This window comes from Cololabis saira, chromosome 17, assembly GCF_033807715.1.
Source record: "Cololabis saira isolate AMF1-May2022 chromosome 17, fColSai1.1, whole genome shotgun sequence".
In the NCBI taxonomy this organism is placed as follows: domain Eukaryota; kingdom Metazoa; phylum Chordata; class Actinopteri; order Beloniformes; family Belonidae; genus Cololabis; species Cololabis saira.
The window spans coordinates 38,790,559-38,804,560 of record NC_084603.1 but is presented as its reverse complement, the minus strand read 5'-3'; the positions used below and the strand labels follow the sequence as shown (position 1 = coordinate 38,804,560).

At 39.6% G+C, this 14,002-nt stretch overlaps 1 protein-coding gene across 6 annotated transcripts in view; it reads right to left on the bottom strand.

The window, feature by feature from the left end:
* The window catches only part of zswim8 (zinc finger, SWIM-type containing 8), a 58,105-nt gene extending 45,011 nt beyond the window's left edge, over positions 1–13,094 (bottom strand). For 5 of the 6 annotated variants that reach the window (XM_061745722.1, XM_061745724.1, XM_061745723.1 and 2 more), the window contains exons 1-2: positions 12,230–13,094; positions 5,344–5,497 (exon numbers count right to left, since the gene is read on the bottom strand). In XM_061745722.1, the coding sequence (XP_061601706.1) occupies positions 5,344–5,497; positions 12,230–12,407 (332 nt within the window). In that variant the 5' untranslated portion in view covers positions 12,408–13,094. The remainder of the gene's footprint in view (positions 1–5,343; positions 5,498–12,229) is intronic. The other variant, XM_061745726.1, reaches the window with a different exon arrangement.
* Positions 13,095–14,002: the final 908 nt, after the last annotated feature.

Genomic DNA, 14,002 nt, shown 5'->3' with positions numbered 1-14,002 from the left:
TGTAGTATATTGAAAATAATTCAATTTTTCTGTTTTTTTCATCTAAAAACATGGTGGCATCGTGACAAAAACCTGGCATTTAAAGGGTTAAATCTTTAAAATATCATTAATATTTGATATCAACACTTAGGTCAGATATTGGTGAAAGAAATTAGCTCAATCAAAGTGGAATATAATATTAATGTATAATATGTTTTATAGCTACCTTATGAAAAGCGCGTTTTCTGCGCGAAGGGGTCAGAGTGTAACTATTTGACACTGCACACAAAATAATAATGCATGAAAATCAATGTTGCTACTCATCATTGACATATCCCAGGCTGTAATAACCCAAAACAAAAAAATCTACTTTGCATGTAGTATATTGAAAATAATTCAATTTTTCAGTTTTTTTCATCTAAAAACATGGTGGCATCGTGACAAAAACCTGGCATTTAAAGGGTTAAATCTTTAAAATATCATTAATATTTGATATCAACACTTAGGTCAGATATTGGTGAAAGAAATTAGCTCAATTAAAGTGGAATATAATATTAATGTATAATATGTTTTATAGCTACCTTATGAAAAGCGCGTTTTCTGCGCGAAGGGGTCAGAGTGTAACAATTATTAAAGGTGTCCCGGAGGGTTAAGACAACATCCAGGAGCAACTCTGTTCATGCTCTGCCGGGTACCATTTAAGCTATTTACTTGGAAGGGTTTTAAAAAGACATAACTTTAGATCTACTGCGTTACAGAACTTCCCATCTCGTGCTACACAGCTAGTACAGCTACTTACTTAGCGACTTGTTGTGAACTACCTGATGTATCCAAGGCAGGCAAGGTATCAGGTACTGTTGCTATATGGTGACTGGAATTACATAACCTGATGTAACATTAGTAAAGTTAAAAGCATGGTAGCTTTGATTTATCCAAGAACAAATGTAGACATCTGGGTCATCTTGACATTAAATTGGAGGCTTAATCCAAAGCAGATATTTAGCTCTGTTAAGTTCAGATTTGGGAATTGTCCATCCTCTCAGGATACCTGGACTCAGTCTAACATACGGTGGCCGAGACCCGCCATTGCTGAAAATTAAAGAAATGCTGCAAATAAAAACAAACAGCGCTGCAAATAAAAAACGCTGCTGCAAATGAAAGAAATGCTGCTGCAAATAAAAGAAATGCTGCAAATATAAAGAAACGCTGCTGCAAATAAAAGAAATGCTGCAAATATAAAGAAATGCCTCTGCAAATAAAAAAAAAAAAACACGCAAATAAAAAAGGCACAACGGAAGTGAATTACCGGGGACTATTTTTGCTGATGCACCGGTGTTTTTTACATGAAAGGAGAAGAAGAAGACGAAGAGGGCGTAAGTGAAAAGGAAGAAATAAGAAGAGCGAGGAATAAGAAGAACAACGAATGAGAAAATAAGTGAAAAGGTTAGTGTTCAACGTCGCTACGTGTAATTTTTAATGTGCAACACCGGTGCATCGGCAAAAATAGTCCCCGGTAATTCACTTCCGTTGTGGCTTTTTTATTTGCTAAGCGTTTATTTTATTTGCAGCTGCGTTTGTTTCTGTTTGCAGCGTTACTTTTATTTTCAGCAATGGCGGGTCTCGGCCACCATAATAACAAGTACCTCTAACGCATAGTTTTAACTTTTCCTATAAATGTAGACGTACCGCTAGCAAATCTAAACTTGCTTTTCAGGTATGTCCAGCTACCACTTGCTGGAGCTCATCAACTATGGCCACAAGTCATGGCGAGCCAGTCAAATTAGTTTATCCTTGCAGTGAGAGTCTCTGCGGGTTTAAAACGTAATCGGGATGTAAACACTGCAGCTGAGGAACAGAGCTCGTTTGAATTGGCTTTGACCGTTACAGATTCAGAAGCCGGCACTCAACCCATCCTGTGCAAGGTGGATGTATTTGGTGTTTCGCTACAGCAAAGGTTTCATTTATTCTCTTCGCAACACACTCTCCCATTGACTCATTTCTGCCACTTTGTCCAGCCCCTTAATATTTCTAGATGTGGGTCTGATCCATCAGGCTTCATAAACACCATAAAACTGATAAAAGTACAAGATCTTTGAGCATTTTTCTATGGAGCCGAAAGCTACAGACGTAGTTCTGGTTCCTGTGCAACTGATACTCAACAGCCTTTGGTTCATCTGCATTTGAGGGTCAGGTTATATCCATAAGTCACTTCCGATATACAGGACTGTCTCAGAAAATTAGAATATTGTGATAAAGTTCTTTATTTTCTGTAATGCAATTAAAAAACAAAAATGTCATACATTCTGGATTCATTACAAATCAACTGAAATATTGCAAGCCTTTTTATTATTTTAATATTGCTGATTATGGCTTACAGTTTAAGATTAAGATTCCCAGAATATTCTAATTTTTTGAGATAGGATATTTGCGTTTTCTTAAGCTGTAAGCCATGATCAGCAATATTAAAATAATAAAAGGCTTGCAATATTTCAGTTGATTTGTAATGAATCCAGAATGTATTAAATTTTTGCATTACATAAAATAAAGGACTTTATCTCAATATCTAAAATTTTCTGAGACAGTCCTGTAATTGTGGTTCGGTAAAGATTTGATGCGACACACATTCACATTACTACAACCCATAAAGCATGGAAGCAATTTGGACATTTCGCTCCGGAGGATGAACAAACACTCGGCCGTACACTCAGTCACAGATTGATGAGCATATCAACTATTTACAGATGTCAGAAATGTGATGTAATTGTAAATGTTTAATTCCCCCCCCCCCCCCCCATACAGCCTGTTGTAACCTCTCAAAAAATCAGACCCATCAAACGCACACTAGTCTGAAATTTATCACCAAGTGCTCGTTGCAGAGCGCTTGTAAATTTCTCCCAACTTTGGCCACAGAAACTGAAGCACAACACTCCCAAGGAAAGTAGGTTTGTCCAGTTTTCTTATCATTACATTTATTCTGGAAAGAGATTTTTGGGTTCATCACAAGGGGGTAAAAGCATGAACATCCAAATCAAACTCAGAAATACTTTTTTTCCCTTTTAGACCAGCTACTTTCATCATAATCATCTATCACATCTCGGGGGAAACTATCCTACACATATCCTGATCCCAACGCTGATCTAATAAGGCATTATAATAAGCAGCAAATTTATTTGTGCAACACATTTCAACCATAAGAACACAATGTCTAGTACAAAGTAAAAGTAAAACACAAGCAATGTTATAGTGTGTATAGTCAGGGTTTCCTTTAAGATAACTACTTAAACATAATTTATGACAGCAAAGAATGCTACAGCTTCATTCTCACCACAATTCAAAGTTAGTACAAGCAATAAAAAAAAGACAATTTACGTGCATTGCCATTGATTAACCTTATATGGCTGCCCATTTTTCACAATTCAATAGCAGTTTAGAAACACTTCTGTCTCCAGGCTCCTCAGTGCTGATTTTCCCTGGATGATCACCAGGATGTAGAATTTGGAAGATTTGTGGTATTTGACTGCATTCAGCTACAGTTTTTTTGTCTAAACATTTAAGCTGTTCAGGTTTTGTTTTTCAGTTCAGAAGCATACTGGTGCGCCAAACAGAACATTGTGTAGCTGATTTCGTCATTCGCCAACCAGCCGCTTACTGATCATTGTTAGAGGTTTTCCACTTTTCAGTAAAGAGAAATCGAGCTTTGTAATGCCATGTTGTTTTTATATGAAGAGATGAGCCAAACATCACAGGTCCTGGAGTTTTGATTTGTAGTCTATCCCACTAAAGAAGCTGTTCCTGAGCAGCTACGGTAACCTATGGTGTCTAACATCGAATGTGAGGGGGGAACAGATTCAGAACGCCATCGTCGTTGTGAGGGTCAAACCTTGCTTGGTTATAATCTTTTCCATTATTTGTTTTATGTACCAAACACAGTGCACTTCACAAAATAACCCAAATTTGGCAGGTGCCAGGTTTTAATTCCCAACCCGGATCCCAACTTCTCTCAGAAGTTTAACTTAATGCTCTTTAAGAGTTTTTCCATTCAATGTGGACGTGCAGAGCGACAAGGGCATGTACAAATAGCATTTGTCACTTGGAAATAAGTAACGAGGCAGGGGAAGAAAAGTAGAGATGCACCGATCGGTATCGGCCCAATAATGCCCCCATCGGTTTTGATCAGAGATCGGAAAATAATAGTTCAAATCAGGCCGATCAGATGACGTTTACGACAACAAACTGCCGCCCGCGCTGCGTTCCCAAACCTCAGACCCAGGTGTCCTGAGTGGGCGTGGCCGTCTCTACAAAGCATCAACACTGAAAATGGCGTCGCCGGTACGGGAGTTTTACAATGTCCGAATAGGACAACCAATTTGCAGTTTGCAAGGTGCAAATGAGATACCCCAAGGAGGAATGTTATGAAAGAATTTCAACACAACAAAGCTGATAAGACATTTGAAGGTTTTTCACACGAAGGAGGATATTGAGTTTTCAAAGTTGGCTGCTGCTAAGGCAAAGAAAGAAAAGGAGCAACGCCACTAACTCTGCTGAACGTAACAGAGACCTATAAACGACAGCAAGAAAATAAAAAACTACATCATAAGGTAATGGATTCATAAGCTTTGCTCATCAGCCACTTTCTGTTGTAGAAGACATCAGGTTTAAACGTGTCGTTAGCAGGTTGGATCCCGGTACGAGCTGCTGGGTCGTTAATATTTCACTGATGAATGTCCGTCAGAGTTATATCAGACTATTTACAGTCACATCCAAAGCCTCATGCAGGAATACAGTCGTGTCAGTCGCTTCACCAGTCATGTGGAGTTCTAGTGTGAAGAGTTTTGCTTCACTCACAAGAGTTTCCTCACACGCGGCGGATGTTATCGCTAAAGCATTCATAAAGCTTAATAATTCATAATTTTTATTTTAAGATTTAATTCCTCTTTCCACAAGAAAACTAAAGTTTATAGTTTACAACTTGTATCAACCTTACGAGAGTGACATGTCTACTGTCGTCTGTGTTGCTGCACATATTGTACATAATTATTACCACAGGAAAGCTGAAGCTAGTACAATACATGAGTCTGAGTCGTCTCTAAGAGTCTATAGAGGGTGAAATATTGCATATTGCCTCAGCCTGCAATAAAACAGTGGTCAATTCATGATACTTTCTCATCTGCCAATTTTTATACCCAATAATACAATGTCAGTGTTGTATACATGAGACAACACTATTGACGAATGTATGGATTTCACGCTGTGATCAGTGATCGGCAATGTCGGGATCGGCAGATACTGATTTTAGAGATCGGTGATCGGCCCTCAAAATCCTGATGGGTGCACCTCTAAAGAAGAGTGGTTGAATGTTCTCACCTGATGTCCTCCTCGTTCTCAGGGAAGCTCCAGAAGGCGATGCGGAGCTGGAGCTGCTCCGGGACAGGAGGGTAGACCTTCTCCACCACCTCAAACGGGATGTGGAATGCTACCTGTTTGGCAGAAAGCTCTACCAGTGGAATCACCTGCCCATCTAGGGACAACACAGAACAGAGGAAGGTCAGCGTAGTCACATGGAGGAGATGATCTCAGCAACCGTCTGTTGTGGTGCGTCCACTGAGCTGCTCTCATATTATTTGAGTAGGGGCTTTTTAAACCGCTTAGATGAAACATAACAGTGAGACACTATGCTGAAAATGATTGCCTGATAGTTACCTCTACTAAGACTCAAATGGACTTTTTAAAATCCACCCACCCTAATTCACTTTCTCCTTCATGCCACTGATCTGATTAAAATGCAAACATATTTCTTCCCAGCCCAGTCTTATCTGCTCAGTTTTTGTACTATTAATTTGCATTCATTGATTACACTGTATTTGTGAGGAAATTTCATTATAGCTGACATTTTAGGAAACATTTCTGTTGCCATGTGCCAAATGCAAAGAAATGCAGCTTCATAGACTTTAGTCCTGCAATGAAGGTGATTGTCTTGTTGGCAGAGGTGGTGTCTTTATTGTAGGAGGGATATAATAATGGGTAAGAAATTCCTCTGCAAAGCTAGACATGCTTGTAATTCAAAATCAGTGGAAGGAATGAATGACAATCCCAGGTTTTCTTTTCAGAACTTTAGCCAGGCTGACTAAGAGTCGTGTTGCAGTTGCAGCGTTGTTGAGCTATGTATTCCTTTAACTCTCAGTAGTCATGACTTCATGAACTTTTTCCACAAATAGAGTGGTTTCCATTAGAAAGAAAATGTATCCCATCCTTCTCACTCCTGCCTCTGACACGTCACTGAAATGAGCAGCTTTGGAAACAATTGTAGACACGGATTTGTGTCTGAACCGTTTCTGTCTCCGTTAGTTCTTTGAGCTGGCAAACAACAGCAGCTTCATCAACATGTCTCTGGGTGTCCATCCCAACTACACTGTATAAGAAGGTTTTTCACTTAATTAACATTTCCATATTGGATTTTCATTGACAGGCTATGTACCGCAGACTTTTAAGGATGTAATTAAAGTAATTAAACCTCTACTTAGAAAGCTGGTCTTGATTCAGGACTCTGCACTCATTATAGACCCGTGTCTAATCTAATTTGAAAATCCTAGGGAAAAAAAGAAATCTAACTATGTTAGCATTTGCATAGAAACATTCTGGAGAGTTTCAGCGAGGATTTAAATCACATCAAAGAGGGACACTAAATGGTGAAAGCTACAATGGTGTCAGGCCATTGTGTACTTGTCCTGTTAGATCTTCATTTGACACGATCCATCACAATCTTTTAATAGTGGTCAGCCATATTGAACAGAAACTAAATATAATTGTAAAACTAAGGAAGATCTGGTCCCAGAGTCATGCGTAAAAACAAGAACCTGAATGAATTGACGACTCTTTTGTTGAGACCTGTTAATAAGTAGCTACAACAGCTTGTTAAAATGTTCAAGTACTGTGTTTGTCCCATCGTTAATAGATGGGGTCGTTGATATGTGGTCCAGAAGAAGTATGGTATCACTGTCTGATCTGTACATTGACGGCAGCTTTGCCTCCTTTGAACAGTTGGTACAAAAATATAATTTTTCCAAATCACATCTTTATCGATATCTGCAACTTTGGAATTTTGTACTCTCAAACTTTATATGCTCTCCCTTGCGTCCTCCAACTGGCCTATTGGATTCAATTTTAGATTGTAAACTAGTCAGAAAACGAACTATTAGCACAATATACGAATTACTATATTCTCATAACTTTGGCCTTTGGACCTCCTCAAAAATAAATGGGAGACAGATTTAAATGAGCAAATTACAGACGACACTTGGCACAAAATAATACAAGGAATCTTTTCATCTTCCATCTGTCTTAGCTGTCATTCAGTTTAAAATTGTACATCGTCTGCACTGGTCTAAAGTAAAGCTCTCTAAGATCAGTGCTGATATCGACCCCACCTGTGATAGGTGCAGGCGAGATCCAGCCACTCTCCTAACGTGTTCTGGACGTGTCCAAAGCTTTGCGCTTTCTGGCAGCCCATCTTTGAGACCTTTTCTAAGATCTTTGCATAAAGGCTTGCACCGTCTCCATTCATTGCACTTTTTGGTGTAACTCAGATAGACTCCCAGCTAGAGATGTGGGAAAGAATAATGGTGGCTTTCTGCTCTCTCGTAGCTAGAAATGGAAAGACCCAGCACCTCCAACATACAGTCGTTGGGTTTGGGAAATCAGCGACTACGTTTACATGCAGTCAAAATTTGGGTTATTGCTAATATTCCGGTTACTGAAACATTCGGAATATTCCGTTTACATGGTAATTAATCATTCGGGATATCTCGATCAAAACCGCAACGCAATTACCGTCATTTCCGCTTCTTCTTCCTGTATCCAAATTCAAAACAAATGCTGCTTCGCGCAACTTTTCTCTCACCTTCTTGTAAATCTTCTATCCCGGTACTTTCTACCGTCTACAAATGCAGAAATGTTCATATCCTTCATTACATTTATGAAGTGATTAGTCTCCTCCTGGTCTTGGTTTCTCCGTGTTTATAAGAACTTCCTGGACTCAAAAGACCAAGATTCCTTGTGAACAGAGCATGTGCAGAAAACAAATTCCTGTTCCGTTTGATCGGAATATTCCGTTTGGCGTTTACATGACCAAATATTCAGGTTTTAAAAGGATTAACCCAGGGGTCATATTGGGGTTTTAAAAGGGTTATTGATGCATGGAAACACAGTCATTGTACCATATCAAGTTGGAGAAGATCAGATACACAATAAGGGGGTCTACTAGAAAATGTTATAACATATGGCAGCCTTTCTTAATGTTTGTTGAAGATATGGAAGAAGACAATATAGTAATCTAAACCTCTTACTGTCCTCAGTCATCTTTACTATTGTATCTCTTTTTTGTTGTTTGTTGGGGGGGGGGGGGCGATGGGATTTTTGATTTCTTCTTGTGTGTTCTGTTGAACTTATGTTAAATTATAAACTATAACTTGTAAAACTAAATAAAAATACCTTGATCAAAAAAAAATGTTCAAGTACTGTTTTAAGCTGCATACCTATGCATATTCACAATTTCGCAGGCATTTGTTGAGGAAATTATAATGACAAAGTAAACCATTTTTATCCAGAAGGAAACTGGCATTGATCACATCTATTGTGTGGATGTTTTTAACGAATCCTGAATAGGATTTTCTGTTAGTTAGCAGTTTGTTGGTGTTTTATTATGCACTTGTTAATTGAAGCTGTTGAATGAAAACCGTCAGAGAGCTGTGAATTTTGTATTTATTTATTTGCCAGGGGTTTTCCTTGACAAACTAATTCTTCTGATTCATGCTGTGTTTGAGTTGTTAGGCCAGTAGACACTTATATCTAATTACACATATATCTAACAGGTGGTTAGTGTATCATGTGGTGATACACAAGCACACCAATGTGATACACACTAGCACAACCAAAAGTGTATTGGTTGTGCATGTCCTCAGACATTAAAAGCTAAATGCATGCATGCTCCAACACACAAGTGACCTGCAGGCCAGTACACTGCAGCATGTCTCCAGTCCACACGTCCAACACTCATCTGCATAATTCCTCTGCTATTATTACCAGATGCAGACTAAGCTGGAGTTTACCAACTCACAGCAAGCAGAAAAATATGTTTTAGGAATGTATATTAATATATATATATATATATATATATATATATATATATATATATATATATAAATCAAATGGACATGAGGAGGATTACACAGGATGTAATGTTACATTTGACCCCCTACAAGATGCAAAAATGTTCACTCTCCTTTAAATGTGTCAGGTGGTCACTATTAAGGTGATCAGAAGACATTTCCATACCATTTACTGTTCACTAGTATTAGTATGCAGTATGTCACATACAAGGAATGTGTTATCTGTGTACTGGTAAATGTACATAAACTGTCAAACTACAGCATAGTGTACAACTGTCAATGGAGCAAAACAACAGGGGAAAGAAACACTTAAAGGAGAGTATGAGATTATGGGGTTACTGTTTGATGTTCTGTGTAAAGATCCTCTACTCTTTACTTTAAAAAAACTATCAGAATGTATAAATGGTTTGACTACCTTCATAATTGGGCTGAATGCAATTTTTTCCTTTCAATATTCAAATAAAGCTCTAAATGACAGAGTTATTGTATATGTATATTTAAGTATTCTTGTGTAAAATGATTTTTGAAGGTCTTTAATCGCAGATTTTTTGCATCTTTTACTACAGAAATATTTTTAATTGAATATTTCTTTGAAGACAACAGATATTACATTTTAGTAAAGGTTTGCTTCATTGAAAAGTTGGTTGCACTAAGTGAACGAAGCCCTGACCTTCATATTGTGATTATTTGTCACATCCTACAGCATTCTTGGACAAGATCCCCTTGTGAAAAGCAGAAGTTAACAATATTGTGATCACTGCAGTGGCCCATTGCATTGTGGGATACAGTATAGAAGGTAGACTGGTCAGCTGCAGGTTCAGTTTCCAGACATTTGTAACCGATTACCTTATGTGCCATATAACTTGGCTGCAAAACAACGTTATCCTTTTACTGGCAACCACATCAGAAGTTACTGCTAATCAAATTGGATGGGACATTTTCACCCAAAAGGGTGGGGGCAGTGTGCAACAGCTAAGGATCTGGATGTCTTGCTCTCATCTGTTGAACCACAGGAGTACTTAATATTGCCCACATGTTTTGTTGTTTTTTTTCCCTTGTTTTGGCTTAATTCTTGTTAAATAATGGCACAGTATAAAATGTGAAATGTTAAGGTTCGTCTGAGGTTGTATTTGCCTAAAATAGTGTTTTTACACACAAAAACACAAGATCTACACGTGGTTATTAAGTATGCAGGACTGCAACCTGGTGTCCTGCTGAGATGGATGAGGAAGAGGTCCGACTCCTCAAAATAAACCACTTGCAGTTTAAATATGTGCAGTTGGATGCTAATGTTTACGCCGTAGACTCAGATGACAGCAGATGACTTGAGGACTTGCTTTTACATTTTAGATATAGATCAACTGGCCGAAGTAAAACTAATATTCAATGTATAAGTAATTTAAAGCCGATTAATCAACACTTTGGTACCAATTGAAGTTGTCATTCGGGAGAAGCTCTCCGAATCTTCAAGTCCGTGTGTTTTGCAGGATAAACCAGTGGCGCCACGAGGAGTGGCCCTGGGGCCCACTTATAACTTATAACCCCTTTGAATAACCAGAATTTGCTCATATTTGGGTTTTCAAAAACCCGAATATGACCCCTGGGTTACTCCTTTTCTAACCTGAATATTGGGTCATGTAAACGCCAAACGTTCTTGTTGCAAGGAATCCTGGTCTTTTGAGTCCAGGAAGTTCTTATAAACACGGAGAAACCAAGACCAGGAGGAGACTAATCACTTCATAAATGTAATGAAGGATATGAACATTTCTGCATTTGTAGACGGTAGAAAGTACCGGGATAGAAGATTTACAAGAAGGTGAGAGAAAAGTTGCGCAAAGCAGCATTTGTTTTGAATTTGGATACAGGAAGAAGAAGCCGAAATGACGGGAATTTGCTGCGTCGCTGGTTTGATCCAGATATCTCAAATAATTAATTACCATGTATACAGGGATAACCCTGTTTAATCACGCATGGAAACAGATTATTCCGAATGTTTCAGTAACTGGAATATTGACCGTAACCCGAATTTTGACTGCACGTAAAACGTAGTCAGTTATGAGTTTCATCCCAAATCTTTTGGGTCAAATGCATATCAGTAGGCGTTTCTCTAAGTATTTCTGAGCCTATTAATAATTATATATACACAGGACTGTCTCAGAAAATTAGAATATTGTGATAAAGTTCTTTATTTTCTGTAATGCAATTAAAAAAAAAAAAATGTCATACATTCTGGATTCATTACAAATCAACTGAAATATTGCAAGCCTTTTATTATTTTAATATTGCTGATTATGGCTTACAGTTTAAGATTAAGATTCCCAGAATATTCTAATTTTTTTAGATAGGATATTTGGGTTTTCTTAAGCTGTAAGCCATGATCAGCAATATTAAAATAATAAAAGGCTTGCAATATTTCAGTTGATTTGTAATGAATCCAGAATGTATGACATTTTTGTTTTTGTAATTGCATTACAGAAAATCACAATATTCAAATTTTCTGAGACAGTCTTGTACATATATATGTATTAATACAATAAATATATGATATATTAAAAATGCATATACATATATATGCCTTAGCTTTTTAACAACATGGTATTAACGATTAATATATATGTGGACAAGTTAGAAAGTAAAAAAAAAACAAAGGTATTTCTGACCCTGTATACTACAACAGTATAATAAAGTCCTGTAATAATGGCTTTTAGTTTTGGTTCCACCCCAAGAATTGAAGTGGCCCCATCTACCCCCCCTAGGAAACAGTTTTGGAGCCTACTCTGGGATAAACATTTAAAAAGTTTCAGGCTTTTACAGGTCGAAAGTGCAGCCCAGTGTCCAGTCTGTCCCCGGTTAAGGCTGATTTATGGTTCCGCGTTACACCAACGCGTAGCCTACGGCGTAGGGTACGCGGCGACGCACAACGTACGGCGACTCACACCGTACGGTGTGCGTCGCTTTAACGCAGAACCATAAATCAGTCTTCAGAGATGACTGGAACTGCTGTCACCGGAGCAGCGGGGGAGACCCGGGCCGTGAACGCACCACGGCCCGGTGTCCCAAAGTACCGGCGTGTGACCGGGCCGAACCTTTAATCTTGACAGTGGGGGAGTTTGGTCCGGCGGACTGCTTCCTCCATCCCCTCCAGTTCTGACACAGACTCTCGGCCTCGGAGATGAAGGAGCACAGCGAGTCTTCCTCGAACCGGTCCGAGTCTTCGAAAGAGAACCTCTCCCCGTCCTCCCACTCGGCGAACATCAGTTCCATCACATCCACGTCCGAGCCGGTCCGTGCTGGTCCCGGCCCCGGGGCCTGGGGGGTGTTGGGGGAGGGGATGAGACCAGCTGAGAGGCTTAATCCCGGGCCTGGCGGGGCATGGCCCAGCTGCTACACAACCACGGAGCGGAGCAGAGCTCAGGTCCGCTCCCACACAACCACCCACACGGGCCGGCGGGCCGGGGCCCGGGGCGGGGTCGACGGGGTCGCGGGGGGTCGAGGCTTCAGCAGCCCGCTGGCGGGGGTTCCCTGGTTCCCTGGTTCGGCCCGACTCTCCTCAGCCCCTCAGCCCTGGCGGCACCAGATCCCGCAGCATGTTCGGCTCGGTCCCCGCTCGGTCCCCACCGGCGGCCCGTTGGGGGACGTGAAACGAGCGTCCCCCCTCCCTGCGGCTCGTGAACAGCAGAACTAGCGGCAGCAACAGAGAGAGGGAGCAGAATCCTACACGACCGCCGGCCAGCGGGGCGGGCACCGAGGCGGGACACGGCAACCGAGCTGCGCGGGGTGTCCGGCTCGGTTTCGCCTCTGTTCTGTGCAGCTTAGCCGTTAGCAGCGAGCTAACGAGCAGCTAGCGTCGGTGGGCCGTTTGTTTACACGCACGGGGGCCGCGGGGACGCGCCGCGCGCCGCCGCGCCGCTGTATGTCGCCTGTCACTGGCGCCTCGGCCAACCCGCGTCCGGTGTTCTGACGAGTTCTGCTCCCCGTCGAGAAATGCTACTTTGTGGTTCTGCGCATGCGCGCAGCCGATTTTCAAAGTTTTTATTGCTATGACCATCAGTTCTTGCACGATGAAGAATCATTTGATCACATGTTTTTATTGTGTCCTGTCTCACACATTTTTTTGGCGTGAAATTAGAAATTGGCTATCTTTAAAAATGAATGACATTCCAAAATTAGAAATCGTTAACATTATTTTAAATCAGTGTCCTTCTTGGTTAATGTCATTCATTCTCTTACTGGCTAAATATCACATACATTGTTGTAAGTGGAGTAAAATGAAGCCCTCTTTCCAATTTTTTATAAATGATTTCAAAAGTTTTTTTGTTTCTATAAAAAACATTAAGTCAAATAACTGCAAAAAAATTATCAACCAATATATCACAGTATCTTTTATTTTAAGTCTCTTTCTGAAATGTCGATGCTATTTGCTTTAAAATCAAATGCCTTACTGTTCCTTTGTTTTAACTTTACTTGTCTATCTTAATTTTTGTTTATATGTCTCTTGTTCATGATACCTCCCAAATGTTCTATTTTCTTATATTATATTTCCTCTACTAGCAGTTTGTATAAAATGTGTTTTACTTTTATAAAAATTGTGTTCAATAAAAAAAATAAAAAATTCTTGCACAATGTAAAATTGATAATATGCAAGGTTCCTACGGGTGCTTGAAATCTTTGAAAGTGCTTAAATTTTAATGTTGTGTTTTCAATGCCTGAAAAGTGCTTGAATTTTAGTTTTAATTGCTTGAAAGTGCTTGAAAGTGCTTGAAATTATAACTCTGTGTCTCACAAAATTGGGATCAGACTGTATAGTTTAGTTATTACAAGGAGAAATAAAATCAGTAAGATGAAACATATATGTTTAC